This window comes from Grampus griseus (genome assembly GCF_964374135.1).
Source record: "Grampus griseus genome assembly, chromosome: 17".
NCBI lineage: Eukaryota > Metazoa > Chordata > Mammalia > Artiodactyla > Delphinidae > Grampus > Grampus griseus.
Window position 1 is genome coordinate 4,288,721 of NC_139011.1, and position 23,483 is coordinate 4,312,203.

At 53.3% G+C, this 23,483-nt stretch overlaps 1 protein-coding gene across 1 annotated transcript in view; it reads left to right on the plus strand.

The window, feature by feature from the left end:
• The window catches only part of COL22A1 (collagen type XXII alpha 1 chain), a gene marked incomplete at its 5' end in the record, with an annotated part of 239,043 nt that overhangs the window by 123,789 nt on the left and 91,771 nt on the right, over nucleotides 1-23,483 (plus strand). The window contains 9 exons of the mRNA XM_082674806.1: nucleotides 2,157-2,210; nucleotides 12,687-12,740; nucleotides 13,390-13,443; nucleotides 14,669-14,722; nucleotides 15,670-15,723; nucleotides 18,426-18,470; nucleotides 19,025-19,069; nucleotides 19,528-19,581; nucleotides 22,742-22,783. Coding sequence (XP_082530932.1) covers nucleotides 2,157-2,210; nucleotides 12,687-12,740; nucleotides 13,390-13,443; nucleotides 14,669-14,722; nucleotides 15,670-15,723; nucleotides 18,426-18,470; nucleotides 19,025-19,069; nucleotides 19,528-19,581; nucleotides 22,742-22,783 — 456 coding nt within the window. The remainder of the gene's footprint in view (nucleotides 1-2,156; nucleotides 2,211-12,686; nucleotides 12,741-13,389; nucleotides 13,444-14,668; nucleotides 14,723-15,669; nucleotides 15,724-18,425; nucleotides 18,471-19,024; nucleotides 19,070-19,527; nucleotides 19,582-22,741; nucleotides 22,784-23,483) is intronic.

The following is a 23,483-nucleotide window of genomic DNA, read 5'->3' on the forward strand; positions in this document are numbered from 1 at the left end:
CCACCACGCGGCGGGCCTTGTCCTGGGCCCGTGGATGTAGCACTGAAGAAAAGCAGAGCCAGTCCTTGTTTTCAGACGAGCATCCCAGTGGGTAGACGGGCAGTTGGCAGGTGCGAACGTCAACAGTGTATGTGGTGGTGATAGAAACAAAGGGAAATACAGCGGGGCAGGGAGAGAGGGCGGGATGGGGACCGCGGTCAGAGAAGGCATTCGGGTGAGGGGGACGTCTGGCAGAGACCAGACGGAATTGAGGGATGGAGCCATGTGGGCACCTGGGAACCAGCATTCCAGGCAGAAGCACCTGGAAGGGGCCTCTTGGGGCAGGTTGTGGGTGGAGGCGCCCCAGGACCGCTCCCTGGGCTCAGCACCGACTACGCACTCCCAAGACATGGTGGCGGGGAGGGGAGGGAAAAAGGTGGGATCCACGGGACCCCGGAGGGCTGGGCTGGCACGGTCCAAGGTCGTAAAGACACCTTCCCTCTGGGGATGGGGGAGCACACGGGGACAAACCAGAGTGTCCAGTGGCAGAGACAGGAGAGGGCCAGGGTTTCAGAAAGAGAGAAGGAGCTGACGTCGTCTAGCTCCTGTAATCTAGCAGTCTAGACTATTATAGAGATATTTTGTAGAACTTTAGTCATCTTCAGAGCCCTGGGAAGTAAGAGTCACATGTGCAGGCTCCAGCACACACAGATCTGGGGCTGAATCTTAACCCCGTCACATTCTAGCTGTGTCACATGTGAGACTTGACTCTGAACCTGTTTCCACACCTCCCAGTGGGACTGAGAACACCTGCGTCACAGGGGCGTCCTGCAGAGTAAAGACGTAAGGGAAATGTGGGAAACCCCAAAAGAGGGTTTGACACAAAACAGGTACTCAAGGAATGCGGTTCTCATTCAGAGTCTTGTTTTACTTTTCATTTCTGACTGCAGTGCTTTGACGTCATGAGAACAACTGTGAGCAAAAGAAAGCAAACAGACGGGCCTTCCATCATTCACATTCCGCTGTAACACAACGCACGCCGTGTGCTGTGTAGCTAAGCAGCACACACCTCACCCCTGTTCAAAGGGATAGACTCTGAGGCTTAGTGAGACAGCTCACTCGCACAGGATGACCCGCTGGGGTCCTGCACAGCAGTGTGGAGTCTAACAGCAGAAGAGCAGAAATGGTCCAAATGACCTACCTGCCCAGAGTTGCAATGTATCACGTTTCATCCTTATGGTGAAAACCACGTAGCTGTGGAAAGGAATGGAGTGGCTCTCCACGTGCTGATACAGGATGCATCTGGGTTAAATTGTTAAGTGAAAAAAACCTAGTTTATCAGTAGATTGAATGATATGCTACAGTTTGTAAAGAAAAAAAGGGGGAGAGGGAGAGAATGTGTGTGTGTGTGTGTGTGTGTGTGTGTGTGTGTGTGTGCAAAGCTTACCTAAACATAAAATGCCTCTGGAAAGATTAGCCAACATCTGGTAGGATTATTTGCTTTCAAGGAAAGGGACTGAGTGGCAGGGGACAGGATAAGGACATTTTTCTCAGGTAAACCTTGCTGTACTTTTTGAATTTGGGGCCATGTGTTACCAAAATCATCCAAGTTACAGAGCCGGCATGCAAAGGGGAGCGTCCCTGACTCCAGACTTCTTCCCAATCCCACACTGCTTCCCCTAGGGCATCCCGAGGGGGACGGGCTGTTATCAGGGAGACTGCCCCAGACGTGCCATTAGACGGGCTCCGGGCGCTGCCTGCCTGTTAATTTTGGCTGCTGCTTTTTTTTTTTTTCTTTAACATCTTTATTGGAGTATAATTGCTTTACAATGGTGTGTTAGTTTCTGCTTTATAAGAAAGTGAATCAGCTATACATATACATATATCCCCATATCCCCTCCCTCTTGCGTCTCCCTCCCACCCTCCCTATCCCACCCCTCTAGGTGGTCACAAAGCACCGAGCTGATCTCCCTGTGCTATGCGGCTGCTTCCCACTAGCTATCTATTTTACGTTTGGTAGAGTATATATGTCCATGCCTCTCTCTCACTTTGTCCCAGCTTACCCTTCTCCCTCCCCATATCCTCATGTCCATTCTCTAGTAGGTCTGTGTTTTTACTCGTGTCTTACCCCTGGGTTCTTCATGACCTTTTTTTTTTTTTCTTAAATTCCATATCAGGGAAAGAAAGGTGAGACCGGCCCTCCTGGAATCCCTGGATTGCTGGGGCAGCAGGTAATTACTGTCTTTAAATCCTCTTCCTAGCAACACTGCTTGCTCTGGTTGAATAAGTGATGGGGTAACGATTCTCAGGTTGTAACCAGAATCTTGCATGGTCACCGCATCAGAGCATTAAAAAGAATGTTCAGTGGGACACTCGCCCTCCCTCTGCCCCTTGCTCCCCCTGCCTCCCATCTCAGGTGCTGGGAGAATGGCCATTTGGTCTCCTGGAGGGGTTTAGGCCTGGAGGAGGGCAGACCCTCATCTCCTCCCCCTGCCCCTCCTCGCCTCGCTCCCCCTCCGCTTTCAGACTCAGCTCTGGTGTAACGTCCTCTGGCCCCAGGCTTCGTCCAGCTCCCCACTCCCACACAGCCTCACGTGTGCTGTCCTTGTGGCCCCCTGTGGACCTCCACAGCCAGCCCGCCAGGTGGGCAGACTCGGGGTCACCTCATTTCACAGACGAGGGGTGAGCCTCGCAGATGCACAGAGACTCGCTCGGGGCCATGCGCCGCTCAGCAGACACCTCCCCCCCTCCCAGGCCCCCTCATCTGTGTGTGTCACTTGAGCACCCCCTGCCTCCGACACATACACCTTAGTGTGGACAGAGCAAGGCGCCCGGCACTGGAGGCCGGAGCTCCCTTCATTCTCCCTTTGCCCCTTGCACCAAAGCTCGCCACCCAGTCCCCAGCCCCAGCCTCCCCCGGAGCAGGGTTGGTAAATCCTGGGGAAGCAGTGTGCTGGGGGGGAAGCCCAGTTGTGGGGGCGGGGGCGGGGGAGGTTAGGAGGTTAGAGTCCCAGCCCTCGGCCCCTTTCTGGCTGTGGCGTCTTGGACAAGTCACTTTACCTTCTGAACTTCAACCTCATCATTTGTCACAAATACCAAGAAAAGTAAAAGGGGAGGGCGATTCGAAGAGAAGATGAGGGGATGTGACCCGGGTGATGGCGGGGGGTCCCGGAGGAGCAGAGAGCACCGGGCAGGGTGCTGTCCTGTCCTCCTGGGTGTGGTGGCCGCAGGCAGGCAGGCAGGCAGGTGGGATCACTAAGGGCTCGTCCACGGGCCGCCCCTGTGCTGCGGTAAATGGTCGGCTCCGGCGCCCGCCTGTTACGGGCCGTCTCCACCTCCGTGCCCGAGTCCCATGGTGTTGACCACACTGTCCTTTGACATTGTCGGGGAGGCACCCCCCAGAGGACACTGCTAACTGCACTTCCAAAACCCGCTTTTCCCACACTGACACGGGAGGTGTGTGACGGGCACCCCGCACACGAATCCCAGGCTTCATTTCAGTCCCTCGCGTCTGTGTTAGGCTGCAGCCCGGGCTGAGGGCCTGTAAAGTCAGCCATTACTCACCGTCTTCTAAAGATTACACATTCACTGGCATTTTGATGTTCATAGTGAAAGAGTGTTTTTGCATTTGTTTTATGACCTTGCTTTCCAGTGAGCAAAGCTTGTGTGTTTCAAAAATTCACCATAAGCCCAGCTCCGTCAAATCGCTTGAAGTTACAGATTTTTTTCCCTATAAATTTTTGTTGACTACTTTGGAAAATATATTTCTTTCTTTCATTTTTAATTTTGAAACCATTTTCCTTCAGCAAATCTTGGCTGAATGCCAGGCATTGAGCTGGGGCTGTGGATAAAAACGCAATCAGCTTTCCCACAGCAGGGGTTTTGCCAGAAATAGGGCGCCCGATGTATTCGGGGATCTCAGTGGTTCAGAACCAACGTAGAGTGTATAATATGTCCTACCTGGCACCCCGCGTTGGATCACCACCCGATGGACCCAAAGCTGCGTTCAAGCCCACCACGCCCACACTGAGAGCAGTGTTTCCCCGGTGGATCACTGCCCATCTCTGTAATTCCCCCTTCCTGACATATCTGAATGCTCACCTTCCCTGGGCCTGGCCACGGTTTTCTTCTGCTTGCCATCGTGCATTGGTTCATTGGTTCATTGGTTCACTCACTCAGCAGGTGTTTACTAAATACCCGCTGCGTGCAGAGTCAGCTCTGGCGACGGGAAACCTAGCAGCCACTGTCCGTGCCCAGAGGAGCCAGATGTCACGGGGCAGAAAGAGATGCACGTAGAGTCTGACAGTCCTCTGAGCTGAGTCCTGGGAGAGGTGTATTCAGAGCTCTGGCTCTGGGGGAGAGGTCGTCAGCCTCTCTCGGGCCCAGAGGAGGGTCCCTACGCTGATCTGGAAAATCAAGGTTGGCTCTGTTGCAGCAGAAACTAAGTCATATGGTTTCCTGCTCTGATGAGAAGAGGGCAGAGGGCACATATGTTTAGTTTCTGCTCTTGTCAAACACTCTCCTTGGTGTTCATATATAATCGTGTATGTAACCACCTGTAATAACCACCTGTGAGAAAGCAATGCTTAGTCCATTTACAGTCTAAAGAAATTGAGCTCAGAGTTTAATTAGCTTTGCTTGTAACGGGAAGAGCCAGCACTGCGGCCTCAGAGTGAGCCAAGCCCCAGGGCGGCTGGCATTCTAGAAGATGCTTTTGGTGCCTCTTTCAAGATGAAAATTTTCACCTGCTGGAATGTTTTAGACTCAGTATACACATTCTACGTGGTAGCTCCTGTATCCTGGCAGCCCAGGAAAAGTGGAAATCTGTGTCTGGTCTGGGCAACTGTTTATGCAAAGACGGTGCTGCAGTCAGGAGGGCAGGAAGCCTCTTGAGTTGGCGGGAACACAGCCAGGGAAGGGGCCAACCCCAGACGGCTGAGTGGGTTCAAGGTCCTGGGCCTCTACACAGGAACCCTGCTGAGGGGGGCAGTCATCGTGCCCCTGGAGTTACATACTGAGAGAAGGACTCACAGTCAGGAACAACTTCCGGAAAAAGCAAACATTACCGTCACACAGGGAGTGTGATTGCCGTGCTAATCTATGCAAGTAATTTTCATTCATCTTCAAATTCCATCCAGTTTTATAAATCTACTCCACCTGGAACTTGGTGGTTGTTAGGAATAGTTATTTGCCACTCCGTTATTAATAATGATAATTGGGTTAGCTGGTTATTTATACATCATCACTGTAATCACTGAGCACATTAAGTAGCTGTTTAGCCACCATCGTATTAAGGAGGATCAAACGTTCTATTAATAATAAGTAGACTTATCGGTTAATTGATAGTCATTAAATAGTTTTTTTATTAGTAATAATTAAAGCAGTTATTTTGTTGTTAACATTTAGATCTATTGGCTCATTTGTCACTCTCTTTCATAATTAGATGAATGGCTTATTTAGGTATTTTTATTGATGATAAAAAGAGAAGAGGGTGCAAACCTCCCATGAGCTGAGCTGGTGTCACGCACACCTTCGTTAATCCAGCCATACGAGGCCACCCCTCTTTTTTTATCACTCTCTCCTGTCTGCGTTTAATTCTGCAGTAGCCCTTCCCCGAGCTGCAGCCCCTGGGCAGCTCCACCCGGTGCCTCAGACACTCGCATCAAACACTCAGCCTTCTTCAGCAGGACGGCTGGTGCCCACCCCGTCCAGGTGCGCTCCCCGCCGCAGCGTCCCCGCCTCGGCAAAGGGCCCCATCACCTATCCAGTCCTTCAGGGTCGTCCTCGTCCCTTCGCTCCACACACCCGACCTGCTGTGGAGTCTTGTCCACTTCTCCTTCCAAACACAACCAAGTCAGATGGGCTCTCGCTGTCCCGATTCCAAAGCCCAGATCCCAGCCATCCTGGCCCCCAGCCCTGAAGCAACGCACCTGCCTCCCAGCTGCCCCCTCCCACTGCGGCACCCCACCACCTTCCCCGGGGCCCTGTCCCCGTCCCCTGCTCACTTCACTCCTTCACACTGACCCCGTCGGTCCTGCCGACGCACGGAGGTCCATCCAGTCTCAGGCCCCTGAACCCACTGTTCTCCCTTCCCCGGACTTTCTGGCCACTCAGTTCTCAGCTTAAACGTGGCCCCTTCTGCGGGGCCTGCCTTGACCAGCCCCAGCTAGGACAGCCCGTCAGTTACAGTCACGCTGACTTCAACCCTAGGACTTCCAGTCCCAAAATTGTCCCTTCGCTTGCTTCCGCACTTGTTCTCTCTGTCATCGCAGCCCCCTCACCAGCTTCTAACGCCTCCAGGGCCTGACAAGCCACATCCTGCATCCTGGCTTGTGGGAGCGCCCTGCGCAGAGCGGGCGGTGGCCCAGGACTTGAGGGATCCGCCTGCCCCCCGCCACCTCCCTTCTCCTCGTTTCTACCTCCACTCCTAATACTCTTTGCTCGGTAAACGGTGATTGAACATCGTCCCTGTGCCCTGGGAATAAAATGCTGAACAAAACCAGACACGGTCTCTGCCCTCCTGGGCCTTAAAATCCAGTGGGAAAATGCTGGGCGCTCCCTGTTTCTGTTTTTTGAAGTTATTTCCCACTCTTCATACTTTATCCCTAAAGCTTGGGAGAAAATTTAGCAGTCAGTTTGTCCAATCTTTACAGCTGCTTTTTAAAAATAAAAGCCACACGTATGAACTAGACAGATGCAAAGCACCCCTGGCTGACGTACAGGTGGGAGCTCAGGAGAGTGTCCCTCAACACACGCACGCAGGACGCGCCTCCGGACACAAGTCCTTGGAACCCTGGTTTCCGCCTGGTCCGCGCACAACGTCTGCATCAGTGACGAGCGGAGGGTGACTTGCCTCTGGCTCCTCGGAGAGTCCCTGGCCGCACGGAGACTGGCCTTTCAGCCTTGACTTCCCTTTAGCCACGTTTCTTTCCTGAAACCCTAATAATGTCCTCACCTATGAAAGAGGCGTAATAGTGCAGAGTCTTTGGGTTTCAAGCCGCTTTTTAAACAAGTTTATCGAAGTGTAGTTGACGTACAGTGTTGTGTTCATTTCTGCTGTACAGCAGAGTGACTCAGTTACGTGTATACACATTCTTTTTCATATTCTTTTCCATGTGGTTTATCCCAGGCTGTTGACTGCAGCTCCCTGTGCCGTACAGTAGGACCTTGTTGTTTATCCATCCTGTACATAATAGTTTGCATCTGCTCACCCCAAACTCCCACTGCATCCTCCCCCCACCTTGGCAACTACACGTCTGTTTTCCATGTCTGTGAGTCTGTTTCTGTTTTGTAAATAAGTTCGTTCGTATCATTTTTTTTTAGATTCCACATGTAAGTGATATCATATGATATTTGTCTTTGTCTGACTTACTTCATTTAGTATGATAACTTCTAGGTCCATCCATGTTGCTGCAAATGGTATTATTTCATTATTTTTTATGACCAAGTAGTATGCCATTGTATGTATGTACCACATCTTCATTATCCATTCATCTGCTGATGGACATTTAGGTTGTTTCCACGTCATGGCTATGGTGAATAGTGAAGCTTGTAGCAAGCAGGGGTTTTTGTTTTTTGTTTTGTTTTGTTTTGGTGGAAGGAAGGCAGCTTCGTGCCTAAAAATCCCAAAGCCAGTACGTGCAGAACAAAACAGAAAATTCATAAATTGCTTTGATTTAGTCATGAGCCATCTAGTTTCATTTGGAAACTTACCAACTAAGTGACTCAGATGGCCTTTCTGTTTGGGGTTTTGTTTAACTTATTTTCAGGCGAAAGAGAAGATAAAGTGGGGGGACTAATTAAAGTCAACCAGAAGTCTGGGGGGCGATTAGTCCCATCTAAACAGTAGTTGTTGCCCGTCACGGGTAAGGCCCCCAAGGCCACTGGAAGATTCAGAAGTGCCGCGTGCACCATCAGGCAGCTGACGTCGCGCTCAGCTCTGTGGAGTGCGCTAGGATCCGGGAGACGCAAACGCTGCACCACAGCCTTCCACCAGCGGCATCGCTGGGTCCGGCACTCTCCTCACGCCCCCAGCTACCCCATGGGAATCTCTCTCTAGTTGAGGCTCTGAAGGGCCTGTAACTCACATCCCAGACTAACCCCTTCCCCGCACCCCCACCCCACATCTCTTCCTTCCCCTGCAGGCTTCCCCTGGAAAAGCCTCTCCTCCTTTTAGTGTCTCAGGTAGCATCCAACCCCCGCCAGATGCTCACCTGTCACCGCTGAACTGCCGTGCAGACCCCCCCTGGTCCGCATCCCTCCCCGCCGTCCACTTAGCACTGGCCCAGCCTCACTGGTCTGCGTCCCTCCCCGCCGTCCACTTAGCACTGGGCCCAGCCTCACTGGCGTCTTGCCTACGCCATGGCTTCACTGTCTCCTGGTCTGTCTCTTCCAGGATTCCTTCTCCCTAGTGACCCTAAGGACAGCAGAATGTCTTCCTAAGCACAGACCTGACTGTGTCTGTCTTCTAGAACACCTCTGTTATTCTGAGCTGCCTCAAAGACAAAGCCGGACTTTTCAGACCCCAGACTTGCGGCCTAGTTTTAGGGGCCTCTGCTTCCTGTTCTTACTGGGCATCCCATTCATGCCGAGCCGCCTGTTCCCCTTTGTCCTGCTCCGTCCACGTGAGGTGCCCGCCCTCTTGGACCCCACCTCGTTTGCCAAGGCCCCATTTTGCCCTCCAAGTCCAAACTCACGCTACCCTCTGGACTGATCCCCGATTTCCCCACTATGTCTGTACTTGATTTCTGTGCAGTTAGAGCACCTTTCTTCTTTGTTGTCATTTTCTATATTTTTAATTAGATTCAACAAATATCTCATGAGTTCTTCCACGTGCCAGGACCCAGGGGTTTGCTACAAAAACTCCGAAAAGAAAGTATTATTGTACCTGCTACTCTGTATGCTTAGAAACCAGGCTTTGGATAAACCAAATACTGTGCCTCGAGTCAAACAGCTGCTCGGAATTTAACCGTCTGCCTTTGATGCCGAGCCCACGGCTTTCCCAGGAGGTCACGGGCTTGCGTTTCATTTACTCTGCAAGACTGCAGTCTTCTGGAAGGGAGGGCTGGGTCACCTGGAGATCCGGAGGGAACACGGAAGGTGCCCGATATGTGTGGACTGGAGGAAGGACCTCTACCCCCGCCGTCTGGATCTCCAGAAGCCGCTTCTCCAGAGGCCCCAGGACTCTGCAGAGGCCTCTGATGTAAGGACCGAAGCTTCTGCCTGCTCGCTCCCCACTCCCCGCTCCCCTCCGTGGCATTAGCGGGTGCTGCCAGCATCCTGTCGCCCACCGACACCTCGTCTTCCACCCGGGGCTCCTGTGCCCCCAGACTCCATGATGCTTCTCACTCATGAACACGCTGCCCTTTTGCTGGTGGTGACAGATGTGAGGTTTCCTTGCCTCTGAAGCCTCCTGGGGGAGGGAGAACATTCTCTAGAACATTTGCACATGCAGGCCGTGAGAGGACGGAGGCTGCCACATAGCCTGGGACAATCGGGGTGCACGTCATGGGGCATGCACCCCACTGCTCTGTTCCCTCAGCGACCAGGCCCGGACCTCTTGTCCTCCTGCATCGTCATGTTCAGTCTTGGGGCTGTAGGATTCATACCCCCATTGCAGAGCACGGGGAAGTGGACCTCCACAAGGCCAGGAGCTCGCCACGTGGATAGGAGGCGGCATATCTGGGGTTCCACTCGCGCCCTTGACAATCAGCTCCTGCAGCATGTGGACCCTGAGTGCCGGGGCTCACAGCCAGGGAGTCAGGGACCACCGAGGTCATGGCGCCCTGTGTGTAGAGACCTCGGAGAAGGCCAGGCGTATGCTAGGTGCCCTAAAATTCCAGTTTGCTCCCTGCTGGCTGAGAGTGCCAGGTGTAGATGGCTGACGGGCCTGTGCACCCACATCTCCCCAGCACTCCCTGCCCCTGGCTTGCAGAGGCGCTGGTATCAGAAACAAACAGAGTTTCGCTGGAGCTGAGTCCACTCTGACCTGGCGGGGCTGGACACAGCCTTCCTGGGAGGAAGATGTACACTGTGCCGTTGATGGCCACAGTGTGGCCCCAGGGCAGCGTCCACGGGGCAGGCTGGCTCTAATTGAATCCTGACTGCTGTCCACCCCTCACCCTAACATTTCCCGCTGGAACTTGCAGGGCACCCCTGGCCGGCTGGAAAGGAAGCCACGGCCACTGGCCAGCCCCTTGTGTGGCCGCGTCTGGAGCGGCTGTCCCACTCCCTCCAGCGCCGCCTCTTTGTAAGGCCCTTGCGGTGGTTATTTGATGACCGTGTGGGATTCTGCTCTCGGCCCTGAGCTGGTAGCATCAAACAGGCAGATACTCATTAACCCATACCGCCTGCAGAGAAACGACCCGGGTGCCGTGGTCCTATGAAGGTGGTGGACTCGGAGATCACAGAGCTGGGCTTGAAAGCCCCAAGTTCATGTAACGCGCAGACAGTCTTTTAGGAGATGAGGCTGTTTAAGGGTGGACTGGCTGTGGCGGGCGGGGAGCTTGGCAGACACTTCACAAGGGAGGGGGTGAAGGACTAGGGACACTGTGCTGGATGCCACCATGTCTGATGCCGGTTCCCTTTCCTCCAGGTTCCAGTTCCTCATCTTCAAAACGGGATGAACAGGGCCCGCCCGAAAGGATTAGCGTGAGGATTAAGATGAGGTGAAATGCGTGTAGCTCAGGGCAGAGTAAACCCTAAACGGAGGGCGCTGCCCCCTCGGCCTCCTACACCTGTGCTTCCTGCTCCCTTCTTGCCAGGGTCCCTGCTGGAACCCTGGGCTTGTAGTATTACCAGCAGTGAGGATGGTAGTTAGGGTGCTGCATGGAGTTGGTCCAGACAGGTAATTCTCAGACCTGGATGCTCTCCACAGGTACCTGGGGAGTGTTCCGAAGTCACTGGCCCCTCAAATTTGTCCCAGACCTGTGCCTTAGAGTCCAGTCAAGGGGCCTGTTTACCTGTATTTACGACGCGCTTCCCAGGTGGTTCTGCAGCAGCTGGACTGCTCAGGATCCACTGGAGATGATGGCTGTGTGACCTCAGATGGGGCCCTTACCCTCTCTGAGCCTCAGGTTTCTTTATTGTTAAACAAGGAGGTTTAATTTCCAGTAGAGGATCCCTAGAGATCTGTCTACCCTAACGTGCTGTGAGAGTGAAACAAACAAACGGTAGCAGCCCGCAGGGACGTTTGCAGGAGACGGAGGAGGAAGGGGAAACAAGGTCAGCGTCATAAGCGGGTCAGGAGGCCAGCTTCCTGGAACGATCACTTTGAAAGAGGCCAGTGCATTCCAGGGGCCGTCAGCATCACAGGGAGTGTAAGGAGGGATGAAAGCTAAGTGTATCCCATTTGCTCTCAGAGAGAGCTGCCTGAGGGGAGAAGGGGCCTTGGATGAGTTCCGTGGGGTTGAGGTTGCTGTGAGAGCCTCAGAGGTCAGGGCGATGTAAAAAGGTCAACTGGAACATGCCTTATGGAGGGGTGGGTCCTGGGAGTGCCACCTGCAGGGCTCCTGCTCTGCCGGGAGGTGAGCGGAGCTGAGCTGGAGCAGGACTGAGCCACGATGGGGGGGAGGTCACCAGCCGCCTTTGGTGCCCTCCCCCACCTCTGCCCTCATCCATTAGGGGGACCCTGCATCTGTACCCACCCGGGCCACTGTCCAGCTCTGCCTGGCCATTCAGTTGCTCCAGCCCCAAGCAGATGTCTCCTAATAAAAGTAGACGTTCTCCCCAAAGGCTCTCCAGCACTGAGCAAGCTACATGGAAAACCAGGTCCAGGTGCCACCAAAAAGTTCTCTTCTGTAAACGTCGCCGTTCTCTGCCCTTTGTTGACTCACCAGCGCCCCCAGAGGGAGAAAAGGGAACTGTCCGCGGAAGCGGTAACCTTGGCCATTTTTTAGTATTTATCGTCCTCCAGTGGCGATGTATTGTTCTCTCGGAATGCACAGCGCTCTCCTCAGCTGTGTTCAATGCAGTTGACTTCTCCAAACGCTTACTGAGCACCTGCTCTATTCCAAGCCCTGGGCTTGTTGCTGTGCAAGATGAGATGCGGGGGGCAGCAAGAGGGGGGCTCTGCCTTCGGGGGCCCGGGGGTCAGATGAGAACTGTTGCACTGGCCTTCGGCTTGGGGGAGGGAGCGATTAATTCTGCCTGGGGAATTGCAGGAGATTTCAGAAAGGTGGAGACATCCATCCGAGCAGCGAGACAGGGGAGGGAGGGCATATTTGGAGAGACACCTGGACAAACAAAGGCCAGAGGTGCATCTCCTAGAACGTGTGTAGTGGAGAGAGAGAGGGTTTGAACAGATCTCTTGATTCACCCCAGGTGATTCGATGCTGAATGATGCTTGGGAACCACTGTTCTAGAAGCTTTTTGTTAATGGGTTAACCCATCGTGTGTATGTGTGTTCACGCACATACGTATTTATTTTAAATGCTCACATATTTTAAATATGTATTGGAATGGATGATATAACAGACAGTTAAATTATCCCACCAGCCAGACAGTACACACGTTACCATTTTGCAAATTTTACTTCAGACCTTCTCTTTTTGCTCTTGTTACTTTTTGTTGAAAAAATGCAGTATTTCAAGTAAAGCGGTGGAACCCCCCTTTCACTGGTCCCCATCCCTCTCCCCTCTCAGAGGACAGTGTCACCAGGAGGCTGCTCCACGCACGTTTGTAACCCAGGCTGTGCTCTTTCTCTGCAGGGCCCCCCAGGACCACCTGGCGTCCCAGGCCCCCCTGGACCCGGAGGCCCCCCGGTGAGATTGGTTTTGATTTTCTCTCCCCAGGGCACTTAGATGGAGGGTTTGTGGCCCTGGGAGCCGGGGACATCGTGGTGCAGAGCCACGTGTTCGCTCTTTGTCTGAGAGCAGAGCAAAGGCATGAGCAAGGAGGGCCCCCCCGGCAGCCAGCCCTGCAGCCCCTTCGATTGGAAATAGCATCTGAGCTACACAGCGCATCGTTGGCTGCTGCTAGAGATGCAGGGGGAGAGACACACGGGGCTGGGGTCGTCCTTCTGAGGTCTTTCAGGAGCGGGTGGTTTGTCTCCCCTCCCGCATTTCAGGAGCCCTCTGGGAAAGTTCCCTGTAGGCCAAGCGGAGGGATGGGGTCCCACTGGGTGGGGCAGAGGGAGGTGTTTCCACCCATCCCGCCAGGCAGGAATGAAGGTGCCGGTGGCCCCGACTGCAGACCAGACGAGCCCTGCGCCGGCCAGCCTTGGAGGTGTGACGATTCCACATCTCACCGTGGCCCACACCAAGGACAGCCAGGTGCCCCTGAGCGGTATCCACCCCTGGGTGCCCTCGTCAGAGCTGGAGACCTGGGCTCCTCCCAGGAGAGGTGCTGGGAGAAGTGAGCTGATGCTCGGAAGAGGTCAGACTGAAGGTTCCCCTCTGGTTCCCTTTTCAGGGTTTGCCTGGAGAGATCGGCTTCCCAGGAAAACCTGGGCACCCTGGGCAGGCGGTGAGTGACCAGGGCATCCCTCCCTGCACTGTCCCGTCTCCCCCATCCTCTGTGACGGGAGTGGCCGGGCCCTTTCAGCTGCCCCCCAGGCCACTTTCCAGCGGGTGACGCTCCGTGCCCTTTCCTCCCTGTCGGCAGGACCAGGACCCTGGTACCCAGCCTGCCTTCTTCCTTCCGTGGTGCCTGTCATGTATGTGCTCTGTCTCCTGGGGCCGCTCCCCCATGGCCCCAGCCGGAATGCAGACTGGAGCACCCTCTCCCTAGGCCACCGCCTGTGCTCTTGTAACTCAAAGGGACGTTCAAAAGTCCTTTGCTGTTTAAAGTGTGGCTCCTCGTCTGTAGGGCCACTGCCAGAGGGTCGCAGAAGTGATGGAGGAGGAGACGTGAGACACGGTCCAGGGTGCAGCAGAGTTCTTCCTGTCACTGTGCCGATGGTGCTGCTTCTTTCCCAGCCGAAAAGATCCTGGGGGTCTGGGCCTTCTCCTTCCTTTAAGTCCTGAGGGTAGAGCTCATCAGACCTTAATGTCTCCACACAAGGAAGCGGGTGCAGACTGAAGCTGGGTGTCTCCTGCCGTTTTGGCCTGTAGCTCTTCAGGGCAGGATGGTAGGCGTGGCCTTGAGCTTCCGATACCATGTGACCATGATGGGCCCTCCCAGGCCTGGTGATGGACCTCAGGGGGCCTCTGCTTGTCCGGAAGGCATTTCGTTACCGCCGGTTCTCTGATGGGGCCAGCAGAGGAGGGGAAGGCTGTGGATACAGAAAGCCTGTGCGACCCACAGAGCTGACGGGGGGTTGGGACGCTGGAGAAAGGTGACAGAGGGAAATTCGACTGTGCAGCACACAGTGGTTGTCCCCTCGTCCCTGGACCACAGTTCCATTGGTGGCTGTAGATGAAGGGACGTGATTGCTGGATGCCAGCGTGCTCGGCCCCGTTGAGCTCCAGGCCAGGCCAAAGGCTCTCGACGTAAATTAAGGGCCGTGACTCCCACTCTCAGGCGAACACGTGGTTAACCGTCACCCACAGACGTTCCTGAACACGTGGTCCACACAGTTTCACCCACAGACACTTGACAGCAGCGAGAGCGCCACCGGAGAGCTGGAACACAGGACCAGTCCTGCGTGTCTCGCCCACCGTGCCGACCAGCTCCCGGCTGCAGCAACTCGGTGCAGCGCTTCCCTAACCGTGCCTTTCACGTTGGTCTGTTTTTCTCCCTCTTGGCGCAGGGACCTCCTGGAAAGGATGCGCTGAACGGACCCCCAGGCCTGCCAGGACCAAAGGTTGGTGTGAGTTTGGGAACCCAAAACACAGAAGCTGAAGAGATTTTTGATTGTTGGTTGCCTGGGCCTTGGATCACGTTTGGATTCCGAGTCATGCCGGGCTTGGAAATGTTTGGATTTCCAAGGTCAGATATGGGCGAGCCCCTTATTCCTACTTAGGTAACTGGGGAAGGATTTGGAGGCCTAGGACTTTAAAATTATTCTGTTAGAAATGTGTGTGTATTTTATTTGCAAGGAGAAAAGCCTTTCAGATACTCTTACATAATAAGAGACTTCAGTTTAGAAAATACTCTGGTGGGGCTCATTACAGTAAGATCATTAAGAAAGAGTCAGAGGTTAACTATCATAAAATTGGGACGCAAGTTCACAGTCTACCCACTTCAGATGGACAATTAAAAACCATACAGCCAAAATTTTAACAAGTGAACTTCACCTTTTCATAACAGACGTTAAGCTCAAGGGTGAATGTCAGCCGTCCTCGAAAGGCAACTTTTGGATGTTATAGGAAAATTCATCATCCTTTTCCATAAGCAGACTTAGAAGCTTAACTTTTTCATGACAAGATATAGAATAAGTATGGATTCAACTTAATTTTATGGGCATTTCATGTAAATATTCTCCATCCTCCTCGCTCATCTTTCAAGACAAAAGATAAGGGCTAACCAAGTATTTTGTAATCTCAAAAGCACTTAGGCAATATCTTCCCTCCTCTGCATCCCTCATTTCCGTTCACTTATGTCTTTATAAATCGAAAGCAGAGCCGTTGAATATGGCATCTAGGAAGTGGTTTGAGCTGCGGTTTCTGGTCGCCGTGGTCGCACACATTTGAAGAGGTTCAGTAACACCTAAGGCCCAGCAGTTTTCTTCCTTCCAGCCTGGACCTGGTCCTGAGGCTGTCTCCTCCAAGCCCAGCCCCTCCTGTTTACTTCCGTTTGTGTTCCTTACAGGGAGCCCTGGGAGACAGAGGGGCAGACGGTTTGCCCGGACAGCCTGGCCCGCGGGTAGGGACTCCTTCCCCATCACGTCTGTTATTCTAAACGGTGTGTTTGGGGCTGTGTGTGAACCTCAGCTGACAGGGCCCAGCATCTGTATGAGCTGGAGTGTGGCAGGAAACAGCCGGGGTCATTGCAGAGGGGCTGTTTGAAAGGCCGAGGGCGGGGTCAGGGGGTCCATGGTGACACACCCTGGACTGGTGACAATGGATGCCACCGCTGGGGCAGAGGAGCAAGGGGGCAGTGCGTTCCTGGAACCTGGGAGCCGTGTAGCTGGAGGAGAGAGCCCCCGAGAGAGCGGGAGCCTTGGGAAGAAGGCCAGCATCGTTGCCTAGCTCGTCCTGGGAGGGAAGAGGCAAGGGGGTCAATACCCCCTCCTCTCTCTCTCTCTCCTGTCCCTTAAGCTTTTCCCTCCCTCCGATGCTCCCTGACCCCTGACCCCTATAGAAGCAAGGAAGCGCGGCTGGGCTCATCTGCAGAGTTCAGCGTCTCAGGTGTGGCCTGGGCTCCGGGTGCAGTGGGTACAGAAGAGAGAGGGCTGGACTCTGCGTGCGTGTGTGTGTATGTGCGTGTGTGTGTGTCTGTATGTATATATGTGGTGTGGCGTGTGTGTATGCATGTGTGTGTATATGTGGTGTGCCATGCATGTGTGTGCGTATCTGTATGTGTATGGGGGGGGTGGCGTGTATCTGTATGTATATGTGTGGTGTGGCATGTGTGTGTGTGGTGAACGTATGTACGTGTGTGCGTATCTGTATGTGTATGGGGGGGTGGCGTGGGTGTGTACACGGTGTGTGCGTGTGCACAGCGCCTTGCTTCCGGAGAGGCGTGTGTGCACACAGCCAAGCGCATGGGGAGCCCTCTCCCTCCCGTCACAGGGCCTCCGAGTCTACTGGGTTAAGCGCTAGTTAAGGCGGTGACCCGCTCTCGGCCACCAGCTCCCACCCCTGGCCCACAGGCAGGCACCTGGCGGGCTCTCGGCGAGGGCTCACTGGGTGGAGGGTGGGTCACAAACCGCCCAGCGAGGGCACAGCTGCGGCCTGGACTCACCTTGCTGGCCAGTGAAGGGCCGATGGGTAAATCCCGGGGCCCTGGGTTCCCTGCTGCCTCGCTTTTTCAAGGAGCGAGCATTCTTCAGACCAGATGGAAACCGCAGGTTATAACGCACCGAAGCTGTCTCAAGGACGCCCGCCGGCGGGACTCAGTGTGCAGAGTGCCCACCGGGAGGCTCCCGCCCGCCCTGGACCCCAGACTCTGATTATTGGCCCCTGCCCCCGTCGGCACACAGCGAGCCGCCACTGCCACCGGCGAGCACAGCGGCCCTTCGTGTTTTAAGACTCAACATTCATGTTTTAAAAAAACATGTATAATGATGCCCAGTGACTGATGTGTGACTTGCTGTGTTTTGTCACAGCATGGACGAAGCACGCATGCTCTGCCCTGAGGTGCTGGTTAGAGGTGAACCACGTGGTCTTAGAAGCACCAAGCCCACCTTCCAGGCTCTGAGGGATTGGCTGAAATTCAGGCATTTCCCAGAAGGAACTTGCAGCATTTGCGTCGCTCCCTGTTACTCTCCTTTTTGGACTCCGTGGTTTTGTGGAGTCCCCCGTACCTTAGAGCTGTGTTTCCTCCAATCTCTGAGTTGCCACACCCTTCTGGGCTTACACCGTGTGAATTTTCACATTCCGTTCAATAGTCTTCAGAAGAATCTGTTCCCATCGAGTTCCCTGTGCACGATTCTGTGGGTGAAGGTGATCAGTCAGAAGTATTGGGGTGAAACTGAGGTGCCCTCGGGGGTTCCTTTCATCTTTCCTTCTCCGTGTTTTGTGTGTATGTTCACCCCTAATGGCTGGAAGGTTCAGAGAGGTCTGTTACTACAGCTCACGTGTCATTTTTGTACGATTTCTAGTGTGATACTTGAAAAAAATTTATCTAGAAAGTTCAAAATTGTGAGTTTCTGCCGTTATGATGCTTTTAGGACATACTTTGTAGCTTCAGAGGAGACCTGGCAGGAGTCCTAGTTACTTTATCTTGACAACATGCCAGCTAAAGATAAATATCTTCAAAGAAGATGATGGCTGCGTCCTGGACGCGGCGGGTCTTGAGTCAGCCCAGAGAAGGGACTGGTTGTGGGATGAGCGGATGCATCGCCTCTTCGGCTCGTGTCAAGAATTCCGGACACTGCCCGGCTCTCCATGGGCTGTGCTTTGGCTTAGGATTCAGGAAGCACTTCAGGTGGCCTTCGAAATGCTTTCTACCCAAACTCAGCCCCCCAGCACCTTTCCCACTGCAAAGGTGTGACCATCCTAGCAGCATGTGGGATCTTCCCGGACCGGGGCACGAACCCGTGTCCCCTGCATCGGCAGGCGGGCTCTCAACCACTGCGCCACCAGGGAAGCCCCTCCTTGTTGTTTTGAGCTGTAAGTGTTTAGATTCAGGATGAGTGGACTCAACCTGTTTAAATGCTGTCAGGGCAACTCCAGAAGCTGTTTCTTTTGAGGGAAGCAGAAGACAGCGTGAGGGAGTGTGGACGCCCTCTCTCCAGAAAGGCGAACCACTCGGGTCTTCAAAGCCTGTGATGCTTGTGCTGCTTGTGTGAGAATCGAGGGTTGTGGCTGACGGGGGCTCTAAGGGTGTGGGACCAGCTGGGATGACGGCCATCTCTGCAATGCGAGTGGAAAATGATGGGGTGTCTGTTATTTTATCTCCAGGGTGAAGTTGGGGAGCAGGGCCCGGCAGGCCGACCTGGAGAGAAGGTCTGTTCCACCTTCATTCGTTCAGTGCGTGCGTTTGTTAGTATACGCTACGCCTCGTGTCACTTGTCTCCCTGGAGCTCACGACCTTCCCGTCGTGCGCTCATTTACTTACCCCATGACGGTCGGCATGTCCTACGCATCTGTCGCTGTGGTGGGTACTGGGGTCACCACCACTGGCCAAGAGCAGTTGAACAGGTGCAGCGAGTGGGGCCATGCAGGTGGGGGGGGGCATAGGAGTCCCTCTCGCTCAGACTTGGGGGATGTCAGGAGAGGGGGCCAGGAGGTGACCTCGTGGCTGATCCAGAGGAAGGAGGAGTCAGACAGCAAGAGAGGCGAAACGGGTTCCTGGGGAGGGAGTAGCAAAGTGAGGACCACGTGGGGACTCCCCATGAGCAGACTTGCTCGAATTTGCTTTCCACGTTACCCCCGCTGAGCCAGAGGTGTCTGGGGGGCCGGATGGCAGGCGGTAGAGAGCACAGTTCCCTCACCCTGGACCACGGGAGAGCCCCCTTGCTGAGAGCCCACTGAACAGGGATGCCGTGTTCTTTCCACAGGGACAGGCAGGGCTCCCAGGCGTGAGGGGAGAGAAAGGAGAACAGGTGAGTGGCAGCAGTGTCTTCCCAGCAGGGCCACGTGCCTGTGCCCGAGGAGAGAAGCCCCCTTTGCAGTCTTCGACCCTGGGGGGATGGGTGGTGATTCAGGCTGGGATTAGAGCATATTTCCTCAGTGTTCATGGAAGAGAAAAGGAAGGGGATCAGGCCGCTCTGGTCCGAGGGCTGGAGCAGAAGGACGGTGGCTGCGGGGTCTCTCTGAAAAGGGTGGAGCAGCTTCAGGTGAAATGTGTGGGAACGGTTGGGGCTGTTACCTGTCAGGTGCAGAATTCGGTGCTTCACACGCACCTGACAGGCTGTCCCTTGAACTTGGTTTTCACCACGGCAGGGCAGGTTGGGAAGAAAAACACAATACTTTGCCCAAGGTCCCCTTGCTCTCACCTGGAAGAGGCGGCCGTTACACTCTGGTGAGTGCTAATGTTTCCTCATTTTATCTTTCTCTGTAGGGAGAGAAAGGGGAACTGGGACTCCCGGGACCGAAAGGTGACCGAGGTGCAAAGGTAGGAGCTCCTGTCGTTGTCCTGGTCATCCGCTCCGTGAGCCGCAGAGCGTCCCTTCTGTAGTTTCTGTGCGTTGCCTGCGGTTCCGTGGAGAGGGCAACTCCTTGGAGTCATGGTGGTGGCCTGGCGTACAGTCCTGGTTCTACCCGGTGTGGTTCTGAGATCTCATCTGACCTCCTTGTGCCTCTCTTGCTGGCCGCCTTGTGCCTCCCTTGCTGCCTCCCTGCGTGATGCTGACACAAGCTGAATCCGCGGGCAGGTGGTTCCAGGAGCCCCTCACGGATACCGAAATCGGTGGATGCTCGAGTCTGTTCTGTGAAATGGTGGAGAATAATGAATACAGTCAGCCTTCAGGAGCCAGCCCACGGGGGTCGGGGCCCGCTGTGTGCCAGGACCGTGGGAAGCACTGCACGTGTAGTGACTTAAGTGACACTCGTGACAACCGGAGAGGGGTCATGTTATCAGCAACACCCCCAGTTTATAAAGGAGGAAACTGAGGCACAGAAAGGCCAAGCCACTTTCCCAGGGCTGCTTGAATGGAGGGTGGTGGAGCCAAGACCCGACCTCAGTCTGGGCCCAGCGTCCTGGCTCTGACCAGGTCCTCACCTCACACCAGCCTGGCCTGAGGGGAACCTGAGGAGCGGCCACACCCCCGAGGGGCCCTGGTGCCCCTGTCCGGCACGGTGCTGTCACCTTGTTCTCCCAAGTTTGCACGCTCATCCCCTCCAGGGTTCTGCCCTCGACCTTTCTCAACTCCCGTCCGCCTGTCTCGGGCTGAAGGCTGAGGGCTTTGTCCTGGACAGACCTGCGATCTATAAATAGAGATCCTGGAATGGAAAGAGCTTTGGTGGGTGAGCCATTCAGGCCTGCTGCTCTCCTGGACTTTTCAGAAAGCAGTTTTTATTTGAGAAACTCATTTCCAGAATGCAGAGGACTCAGCGAGACCATTAAGCCCGTGTTACTGCTTTGGCAGAGTTGCCAGGGCCACAGCAGAATCACATTCAAGCTTCCGAAGAATCTGGCCTGCTTTTCTTTTCCCCTAGAGAAATATGTAATAACAGACAATTCTGGTCAAAATAAAAAATCTAAAATAAGACATTCAGGCAACATTGCCCCCTTCTGACTGTGCCTTGAGCACCCCTGCCTCAGTTCTCTGGTCCACTTTCTCCCCACCAGCCACTGTGAGAATTTTGTCCACAGGGCATCTTGGAAAGTAGGGTGATACTGCGTCTGTGTCAGCTAGCGCTCAGAGAGTTAAACTACGGAGAAGCTGGGATGGGAACCAAGGCCGGTCACATTAACTGCAAAATTCAAAGACCCTTCTCCAGCCAAGCATCTTCCTCTAAGTCAGAGAGCCGCCTGGGCTGTGCCCCACTGGCCCACTGGCCCTTCCTTCACCCCGCAGCCCTGGGGGCGGGGGAGGCTTCTCCAGAAAGGTGGCCTTGAGGCTCTCGGGGTTAGAGACGCTCTCCAACCCTCTTCTTGTTTATGTCTATTCATACGTTCCACTGGGACACGCTCAGCTTTGGTCATTTGGACTTTTTAATGGAGGGTAAATTGGTTTGGATGAGATTGGTTTTGGAGCACGAGGTCGACAGTGTCAAGAGAATCGGGTAAACTCGGATAATGCAAATAGCGCTGAGAAAGGGTTCTTCTCTCTGAAGCTTCTGGAACTTTAGTCAGGGAAATGCTGCACAGTGAGTAGTTCAGGACTTGGATTCTGAGTTTAAAGCCAGCCTGAGCCGTTTGCTGGCTGTGTGACTTTGGGCAGGTGAGTGAGCGTGGTAGCTTCCGTGGAATGGGAACACGGAAGCACCTCTGTTACAGGCATTTAGACGGAGATTAGAGGCGTTAATGCCTGTAGAAAAGTAAGTCGTACCTGCAGCTAAATCCTATATAACCATAGAAATAATCATAGAAGACTGTGTAACTACATTTTATTATCATATTATTGTTACTAAGAGCAGCCTTTCCTCTCTCTAAGCCAACTTTATTCATTCATTTGTCTGCTAATAACCATGAGTGGACCCAGGCCTGCAACAGGCCTGACCCTGGGCTGCTCGGAACACACCTGGGCCTCAACATCCATGTCCTGACACCATCGTGGCTCACATGGGATGACGGGCTTTGGGGACCGCACCTCCTGGTGGAATAGCCAGTGACCTCTTTTCCTCGGGGCAAATGTAGTAACAATTTTCTCCTCAGTGGGCCCTCGCTGACGATCTCACTCAGCCCCCAGATGATGCTGTGAGCTGGACGTACTATTGTCATTATTTTGCGCAGAGGAAGATGAGCTGACGGAAGTAGAATAACATATATAAAATGGTAGAGTTAGGTTTCAAGCTCAGGTGATTCAACTCCCAAGCCTGTGCTGTTTACAGGAATGTCATAGTCACCCGTCAGGCCCCTGAGAAGAGCCTGTCCCCTTCGAAGAGGGTGGGGCAGGGCCCAGGGGAGTTCCTAAGGGCGCTCAAGCCCTTGGGCTCCAGTGCACAGTGTGGAGAGGTTGGCGGCACCACGTTATGGCTGCAGCAGGTGGGAAATCACGTAAATGTCATCAACAGGGAGGTGGATCGTGTCCATTTTATTACCTTCGTTGGTTAATTAGTTCTGTCTCTCCTTTGTTTTATTTTAGTGATTGCTTTGAAGTTTCTAGTAGACGTCTTTAACTTACCACAACTAAATCTCTAAGTGCTAGTATACCACTTCATGTATAAATGTACGAACCATATAACAGTATATCTTCATTTCTCCCTTTTAGCTTTTGTGCCATTGTTGTCATACATTTACTTCTACCTGTGTTCTAACACCTATAGTACATTGTTACTGTTTTTGCTTTAAACAATTGGTTATCTGTTAAAGGTGTAAATAAAAAAGAAGTATTTTATACTTTAAAAAAAAGTTGGATCATGGATTACTTTATTTCCATGTGCACCATGGAATAGTATTTAGTGATATAGACGATCTACAGCTACACATAGCAGCATAGACACTTCTCAAAATAAAGTTCTGATGTGTCTGCAGTATTTTATAATTTGGAATCTATCTATCTATCAGGTAGATGTGGGGTGGAGGATTCTGTTGTCTTGGGAAAGGTATCCCGGGACAGGCAGAGCTGGCAGAGGGTTAATGGTAATTTATTTTCCATTTCTTCATCTAGGGTGAAACGGGTCCAGCAGGCCCCCCGGGATTACCTGGAACTGTAAGTTAACTCTGCTTCTAACCCTTTCTCCTTCTGCACACATACCACTTAGTTATAAGTATCTTTTTAAGGGAGTCTGTCAGGTCCTGTAATCCAAAAATGCGTAAGCTTCACTAGGAACCACCTTGTTCTTACTGATTGATTTTCGTCAGCAAGCACGGTTACTGTTTATTAGAACACTGGCTAGACCCTGAGCGGACATACCCACCTCTTGCCTATGGGGAAACAGAGGTCCAGAGACGAGAAGCCGTTTGTCCAGGGTGAGACTACAACACAGATATACAGCCACGACTCGCGCTTCTACCCCTCGCGTGTCTGAAGGTGGGCGTTGTGAGTTCGGGATGAGTAGTAACAGCGTGGGCTTTGGAGCCAGGATAAAAGTGGGTTTGAATCCCGGCTGTGCCGTTCACCCGCACTGCGGTCTTAGACACGTTATTTAATGTCAAAAAGACTTGGTCTTCTCGTCTGTTAAGAAAAAATGTTATACCTATAGCTATCTTGTGCATTTGTAGTGAAAATTCACTGAAATAATACAAGCTACAGTGCACAGTTTCTGGTACATAATAAATACTAAATTTAAAAAAAAAAAACGAAGGCTATATAAATATGTGAATATGTGAATATAGTTTGCATTTTTTTTTTATGTGAATGTTTCTTCCCTGCCTTGATATTCTGTGCTTTGATCGGATGATTTTGGGGG